We start from the raw sequence: 8,862 nt of genomic DNA, 5'->3' as shown, positions 1-8,862 counted from the left end.
GGGTCCTGCCCATGACGTCATGTGAGAATCACAAGCAAAACTTTGAGTCAAACAAAAACTTAGAATATCAAGAAAAGATTTCTAACATGCACAAATAAGTTTGTTTTGCAAAAAAAAAATCACTTCATGAAACAAATGTGTGATTTAAATGTTTAAAAAAGTTGTAAGCAAAACTCAGTAGGCTTTTCTCATAGTGACATGCATTAACAATTCAATTTTAGCTTTTGTTTTTTTTTTTCTTTTTTTCTGCAGTTCCACCTTAAAGTTTGATGCAGCTCTGCTTTCCTGAATGGACCATCTTCATCTCCACTGCAGCAAACAGGCAGTTCTTTTTTTTATAGATTACAGTCACCAAAAGGTTGCATTGTGCCCTTGTTTATATTTTTAATAGTGTAATTCTGTAAAGACAAAAATATGTAAATCAGAGCTAAACCACCAGCTCTGATTTACATATCTTGCTAAATTGCGGGTTTGAATATTGCAATACTTTCCTATAACAAAATACACCTGCAGAAAGAAATTACTAATAAAATATCTTACATAAGTGTAACATAGTTAATATTGTATAGAATTCCACTTGTCATTACTTCCAAGTTTGGGTTCATGTGAAAAGGGTGAGACAGCACCCCCTATTGGTGGTTGGCAGGATTAAATATAGTGAACATAGACATCTCGTTGCCAGTTCATGAGAGTTGGGCGCGAGGTAGGTTCACTGAGTTGAAGCTCCGGTAAAATGTTCTGTTAGCTTGTTGGTAACATGAAATACTGTTCCTCGTAAGGTGCTGAACCTGATTCCTGATCAGTCCATATTCTGTTTCGCACAGGTACATGTTGTATTATTTCTTTGTATTTCTGTCCAATGTTAATGTATTAAATACGGCTGTTGGCCAGTTCATGAGAGATGGGCGCGAGGTGCTGAACCCGCTGTGATGAACCTGATACCTGATCAGTCCATATTTTGTTTCGCACAGATAAACGACGTTTCATCTTATCCTGTCTCCTGGCGCTTATTTAACACAACGCAGAACTGATCCTAACTGATCGATCACGATTACCGAGGTTACATATGCATAGTTGTATGCTCTGTATAGAGATTTACCTTAGCTTTGATTGTATATTTCACAATTTTGTAATTTATCATTGTTTATTAAACTCAGAAAGCTGAGTGGCTTTGTTAATATTCTGTCCTAGAATGCGATTAGATGTGCCCTTTTTCTTTTTTTGAGCACCTGCCCCTTTAGTGGTCTCTGCACGGCCCTGGATGTTACAGTAGGCGGGAACGAGGGTTTGATGACTAAGACTCTACTCTGTATAAATACAGCATCTACAACCCCAACCAGCAGCACAGTTCAGACAGGCAGCAACAGGGACCAACTTCCAAAACACAGAAGGCATCACTGAAGTGGAAACTTTGCCGATCTTCTGAAATTTGTTTTTCTTTTGACTTTGGTTCACTCTTGATTATCTGTCTTTCAAGTTAGTTTTAGCATTTTTGTTGCATTTTGTGCCGCAGCAGAGCTTGCCATGAGGTGCCGGGCGTTAGTGGTGTGTTTACTTTTGGGAATAGGCGTGCAGAACGGATGGAGCCGTCCTGTCAAGTCGGTCGTCACCTTCCCAGGGAACATCGTCAAAAATGTGGCAGATGTGGAGCTGGCACAAGTGAGTAGCAGATGACAGTGTTGTGGTCAAGATCACCTAACCCGAGACCAAGTCAAGACCAAGACCAGAGTGAATTGAGACCGAGACAAGACCAAGACTTTTAGAGTCAGATACCGAGTCAAGACCAAAACCAACGCCCCGCACTACATGACACGATAAAATGTGAAATTTGATCAAAATTACTTTTCAAATTGATCTGAAACATCCATATTTCCATAAAAACACCTAGATATTAAATACTTAATGGATTTTACCAATATTAAAAGCAGAACACTCTTTGTTCTACTTTGCTTCCATCTCTGCGCTTCAAATCTGCGGTGGTCTCGTGCCATCCCTAAAAAGATAATGCCCTGGGCGTTTTCCCATATTGCTCATGTCAGAAACCACCACTGTCTGTACCATTAAACATAGCAATTGAGGCAATGCCCTGACGGTAAATAACGCTCTTATGAACTAGCAACAAGCAATAAGTAACCAACCACAAGACACTCACTGTGACTGTTCTCTCCCTCTCTCCCACTACATGACACCATGGCACGCATTACAGCTGCCACTTTAAACAAAAAAAATCATAGAGCAATGTGCATCCTCAACCTGCTCTTTTGTTCTTGTGTTTTGTTTATTTAAAAAAAATCCATCTATCCATTTTCTTTACACCCTTGTCCCTTAGTGGGGTCAGGAGGGGTGCTGGTGCCTAACTCCAGCTACCGTTCCGGGCGAGAGGCGGGATACACCCTGGACAAGTCGCCAGTCTGTCGCAGGACAACACAGAGACAAACAACCATGCATACACACTCTCACACCTAGGGGCAATTTGGAGAGGCCAATTAACCTGATATCATGTTTTTTACTGTGGGAGGAAACCGGAGTACCCGGAGAAAACCCATGCATGCACAGGGAGAACATGCAAAATCCATAAAGAAAGACCAGGGCCGGGAATCGAACCCAGAACCTTCTTGCTGCAAGGCAACAGCTTTACCAACTGCGTCACAGTGCAGCCCTTTAAAAAAATGTACATAATTAAGTAAAATAATCAGAGCTACTGCAGTGTATGCAGAGCATTACAAGAACAAAGAACGGGCGTTCTGTCAGGTCAGCATATGCTGTCAGATCGTCATATGCTTAGGACGAACTCATGGCTATATCTGTCAGACATGTCATTACCACATAATTTTATTTAATCAGCAACATAGAATGATGACGTAGATCAGGGGTGTCAAACTCATTTTCACAGAGGGGCACTTCAGGATACTGGCCACTCTCAACAGGCCACATTGACGGTACAAATCAGGAGTGCCCAGGTTCAGTCCTCCAGACTGCAACTTTTAGATGCATCCCTGCTAAAACACACCCCAGACAAAAGGTTGACTTCCCTCATTATCAGCAACTCAGTTCTGTAGAGGCTTATAATGAGTCAATGATCCAGGTGCGATAGAAAAGGAACGCATCTAAAGTTGCAGATGGTAGCTCTGGAAAACTAGACTTGGACACCCCAAGCATAAATGTATGAAAATACAATGCTAAAAATAAATTAAATACCTCATATTGTTAAATAACGCTTTGGAGCGTCTGGTTAGGAAGCACATTCAAAACCTTTGGTTGAAATGGCGCGATAAATTTAAGTCTCCATTACAGACCAGAGAAAACTAAAGAGAATGCAACGTTGTGTTAATCCATTTGAGGAGCCGGCAGTTTATCTTGGGGAAATAAATGTTGATGCAAAAGTTAATTAGACTGTAACATGCGCAGTCCGCTGCTCAACCACTGCGGACGCTGCGAAGAATTAAAAACCACTGGGAGTAACTCATGCAGCGGATTTAACAAATGGAGCCTTCTGGATTCACGTTATCCAGGAGAGCGGCGTTCTGGAGGAGCTGCAGACGTAACATCTGACCGTTTCGGAGAAGCGAAAACACAACCAAACAAAAATAAAAATCCTGGTAAAAGCGTACACCGGACCGCGCAGGGTTAAACACTCACAGAGTTCAATTGATCTGTTTGGATCAGACAGATCCAACTGGCTGATGAATTAGCGCAGATTTTTCTGCAGATGGGCCCCAGGAGAAAGTGCGTTCAGACCCCAGCGGGTGAAGCGGGTAATTTAAGTGAAGTCGCTTAATTTAATTTATTAAAAGTTATTGGGGCTACAGTCTGTGGTTTTTGTTACTACGGAGAAAAATGTAGATGCATTTATCTGCTTAATTTGTGATGGGATCTGGATTCACGGTGAATATTAACTAAACCGCATGCGATGTTAACAAATAAACTGGACAGTGTGCTGTACGTTTAGTGATATTTTCACAGTTGCGGTCTTGACGTCTTGAAATAAAATGCCTAGTCCGCAGCGCCCGAGTGCGAAACAAAGACTGATCTCAAGTACTACAATACTACCAGATGGTTTATTCTTCTTTTCATAGTCTGAGACTCCCAGAATGGAGTTTTAATAAAGTTGTTCAGGGGAAACAAATTACCTGAACAGAGACTGATATCACAATGTTAATGGAAATATTTACTTTCTAAATTAAAGCTACAGACGTATGAAAACAATTTATAAATGTGTGACATTACACAAATTGAGTATGGGAGTGTTTGGCTGAGCTCTGATGTGTTTTGTCTTGTTTGACAGAGTTATCTGAAAAAGTTTGGTTACATAGAGACGGAGCAGCACGGTGACTTCCGGTCCAAGGTGTCCATAGCAAAGTCTCTTAAGATGATGCAGAGACAGATGGGTCTGAAGGAGACTGGACAACTGGACAAACCGACACTGGAGGCCATGAAGCAACCTCGCTGTGGTGTTCCTGATGTGGCCAATTACAACATATATGCTGGGGAACCCAAATGGAACCATAGCGATATTACATACAGGTGAGTGGAAGGAAGAAATACTATGTGTCATTACATTAATGATTACAGAGTGAGATATTTTTTTCTACCAAATATGTTCTATTTGGTAGAAAAATAGAACATTTTCAATTTTTCTACCATAAAAACAATTGCTTGTTAATAAATTGTTTTTTAAGGCAGAGTTTCAGATTTTTTTTATTTTTTAAAATAGCACTTTATATTAAAAAAAGTTATAGATGTTTAGATGCCATTGGTTAATGCTGTGGCATGCAAGGGGAAGTTTAATGAGAACTTAAAATGCTTGAAGACATGCAAATAAAAAGAAAAATGAAAATTGACATACCCTGTGCCTCGTGCGATTTCACCAGATATGTTTTTGCTTTGGTAGGTTACATCTTTAATAAAAACCATTTCACAGCCTAAAATCAGAAGCAAATTATATCATGACATGTTGTGCTACACACACAACTATAGTTTCAGAAAACTCTCTCTTGTAGCTTGTGGTAGAAAATTACTATAAGTTAAAATCTGTTATATGAAATGCTTGTGAACTCTCACCAAAATAACTATATGGGTTACATGTACAAGGTTGGAAGTTGTTCCCCACAGCTGCATGAGAACCAGACTGTTTCACCCATTTGTTTTGAATTCCTTATCCTTGATACAAAACTCATGTGTTGACTCTGCTTGTTAGAGCTTTCCATCCAGAACTGCTTCATTATTGATTGTCCCACAAACTCTCTGTATTGTGCACAATATATGAATAAACCTAATTGAGTGATTTCACCTGAATATTGTTAGGTAGTATTTTTTTTCCACAACAATTTGGTGCCGTGACTCAGATCCCTCGACTGGACATCCGAGGACATTGACGAACAGCGTTTTGGTACCGACCTGGACTAAAAGTGTTGATAAGTTTCCATCAGACTGGATCAGATAGTCATTTTGAGTTCACTGTGTCTTCAGGATCCTGAACTATTCTCTTGACATAGACAGCAATCTGACTGATAAAGTCATTGCAAGAGCCTTCAAGGTGTGGAGTGATGTCACTCCTCTGACATTTACCCGCCTTCTTCATGGCAATGCAGACATCATGATCTCCTTTGAAACAGCTGGTATGTGCTCTTTTTTACATTTCTAAGTCAAACCTTTGCACTCTAACCAATTAAGAAGCTGAATTCTAAAAATCAAACATTGATGAGCTGCTTCATGATCTTTCTAGACCACGGGGATCCATACCCCTTTGATGGTAAGAGAGGCGTTCTAGCTCACGCCTTTTCTCCTGGTGAGGGCATTGACGGGGACGCCCACTTTGACAATGACGAATACTGGACTCTAGGAAAAGGACAAGGTAACTACACCTCAGAAATCACGTGCTTCTACCTTCCTCTTTCCTCTGGTGTTTGCACAGACTTCCTTTAACACACAATCCAATCTGTCTTCTCAGTGGTGAAGACTTACTTTGGCAGTGATGCAAACGCCATATGTCACTTCCCCTTCACTTACTTCGGGAAATTATACAGCAGCTGCATCACTGAAGGCCGTTCCGACAACCTGCCCTGGTGTGCAACCACAGCCGACTACGACAAAGACAAGAAATACGGCGTTTGCCAAAGTGAACGTAAGCATGACAAAAATGACGAGCCTGAAGTTATCCATTATGTTTATGAGCTTGTGAAGGAAAACTGGAACTCATCCAACTACACTTTCAACTGTAATCCTCACAGTCTTGTTCACATTTGACGGAAATGCGGATGGAGCCCCCTGTGTCTTCCCCTTCATCTTCCAGGGTAAGATGTATAAGAGCTGCACCACCGACAGCCGCATTGACGGACAACGCTGGTGTGCCACCACTAGCAACTATGACACAGACAAGAAATATGGCATCTGTCCCAAACGTGGTGGGTAACAGGAAACAATGCGTGAAAATCCTGCCACAGTGGCTTGTTGCTTTGTTTAACCACAGTTATTTTGTCTCTTTTTGTCCAGACACTGCTGTAACTGGAGGAACCTCGGAGGGAGATGCCTGCCACTTTCCTTTTCTGTACCAGGGCAAGGAATACCACTCATGTACTAGTGAGGGGAGGACAGATGGCAAATTGTGGTGTGCCACCACTGACAGCCATGATAGAGACCAGAAATGGGGCTTCTGTCCCAAACGTGGTGGGTAATAGGAAACACAAGGCATGAAAGTCCTACCACAGTGGTTTGTCGCTTTGTTTAACCACAGTTATTTTGTCTGTTTGTCCAGACTCTACCGTAATTGGAGGAAACTCAGTGGGAGATCCCTGCCACTTTCCTTTTGTACATAAGGGCAGGGTATACCGAAAATGTACGACTGCCGGGAGGACAGACTTCAAATTGTGGTGTAGCACCACTTTCAACTATGATAAAGACCAGAAATGGGGTTTCTGTCCTGACATGGGTGAGCAACATGAATGGAAGAATTTGTTCTGCGTTTATCATTTTTTGAGATTTATGAAATTTCTTACTGGCTATCTTCCAGGTATTAACCTGTTCCTGGTGGCTGCCCACGAGTTTGGACACTCCCTGGGTTTGGATCACTCCACCGTTAGAAACGCTCTCATGTACCCTCAGTACAGCTATGTGGAGGATTTCTCCCTGGATCAGGATGACATTGATGGCATTCAGTTCCTCTACGGTGAGCGGACAACTCAGTAATCTTTCACATTGAATCTCGTCAAACACATGAAAACTTTGCTTTAACCAAGAATATTCCCATATTTTACAGGAAATAAAACAGGCCCTGATTCTACTCTCAGCACCACAGAAGAACCGGACCCAACTGTTTCATCTGTAGTGACAACGCCATCCACTGTAGATCCCACCAAAGACCCCTGCAAGATCCACAAGTTTGACGCCATCACTGTGATTCAGAGATATCTGCATTTCTTCAAAGATGGGTAAGCAAATAGCTAGTTCTACTTATGTTCTAGGAACATAACCTGATGAGGTGGCAATCTTGCATTTCTGATTAACAGGCAATTCTGGAAGGTACGAAGCAAGGGAGACGGAGGTCGAAAGGGACCATTTTCCATTTCTCAGAGTTGGCCAGCTCTACCTGCTGTCATTGACTCTGCCTTTGAGGATGTTCCGACCAAGAATATGTACTTCTTTTCAGGTAAGGAGTGTTCTTTCCAGAGCTTATCAGAGCACTGAAATGTTAGACAAAGAGTTTTAATTATATTATGATTGTTATATTAGGAAGCAGGTTATGGGTGAACAGAGGAAGCAGTGTGCTCGGTTCCTACAGTTTTGAGATGCTTGGTTTGCCCCCAAGTGTGCAGAAGGTGGAGGGAGCGCTACAGAAAGGGAAGAACAAAGTGTTTCTCTTTAGTGGAGAGAACATCTGGAGGCGAGTAGAAATTGCCCCCTTTTTTAGACAAAATCTGTAATTTAACCCATCCTTAAACACATTTTGTGTTAAAGGACCAACAGTAGATCTCATTCTATCGCTGATCCCTACAGGTTAGATCTCAATACCAGAAGGATTGACAAAGGATACCCTATGTATATCAGGGCCATCTTTCCAGGTGTCCCAGATGATCCTTCTGATGTGTTCAAGCACAAAGGTAAACATACCTTCTATCACTAAGCTCAGGAACCAAAATCCACAACCCAGGTGCGGATCTACTGGGGTGGCATGGGGTGGCAGTTCCCACACCAAATGAGAGCCTTGCCACCCTTGATTCCACCCAAGTTGGCGACTATGAATTCAATAAATGGTTATTAGAAATCGGACATTAAGCGCACGAATCTCTTTTTTCCGACAACATTGAATGCAACACAATGTAACCTGACACCTACTGCTGAGTAGCGAGAAGTGCGAGAGACAGCAGCATTGATATGGATGGATATAAATTATTGGACTGGACATTACCTGACTTATCGTGCGCCACACCTGCGTCATTGCTGTCCATTGAGTCAACATTATGTGTGGTCAGGAAATTACCATAGTCACGCAAAGAATCTGAAAAATGGACGCAATATTTAGCGGTTAATTCAATCCTATGAATTAGATAACAATGGCTTCAGATTTAACAGGTGAGGAAAAAGTTTTAACTTAAAGAAACCATTGAAGAAATGAGCAGTGGGTCAGTTATACTAGCCTAACTGTTGCTAGCCTTCTATTGACTTTGATAACCTAACATGTGCTGCGCGGTGTGTTTTGGTTCCGTTAGCACTAAAACAGGTCAACCCGCCCACCAAGTCATCAGTAGAGCAGCTGTTTAAATCAACTAATCAACCACCACTGTGCTCAGGCGAAACCTTAATAATGACAATATAGACATCAAGCCTGACAGTAACAGACTGAATGTTCTGTTTTGGTGTTTTTGC

General features: G+C 41.7%; 1 protein-coding gene across 1 annotated transcript; it reads left to right on the top strand.

Annotated features, from left to right (window-relative positions):
- Positions 1-1,524: 1,524 nt before the first annotated feature.
- Positions 1,525-8,096, top strand: LOC103132731 (matrix metalloproteinase-9-like; the record flags this gene model as incomplete). Its single annotated transcript, XM_016667558.1, has 10 exons — positions 1,525-1,659; positions 4,286-4,524; positions 5,470-5,618; positions 5,726-5,854; positions 5,951-6,124; positions 6,231-6,404; positions 6,493-6,666; positions 7,010-7,165; positions 7,256-7,427; positions 7,993-8,096. Coding segments are annotated over exons 1-10 (1,606 nt in total), but the record flags the coding sequence as incomplete, so codon positions are not given.
- Positions 8,097-8,862: the final 766 nt, after the last annotated feature.

This window comes from Poecilia formosa, unplaced genomic scaffold (genome assembly GCF_000485575.1).
Source record: "Poecilia formosa unplaced genomic scaffold, Poecilia_formosa-5.1.2 Scaffold1255, whole genome shotgun sequence".
Taxonomy (NCBI): domain Eukaryota; kingdom Metazoa; phylum Chordata; class Actinopteri; order Cyprinodontiformes; family Poeciliidae; genus Poecilia; species Poecilia formosa.
Note: the sequence above shows the minus strand (reverse complement) of the source record. Positions and strands in the feature narration are given on the sequence as shown.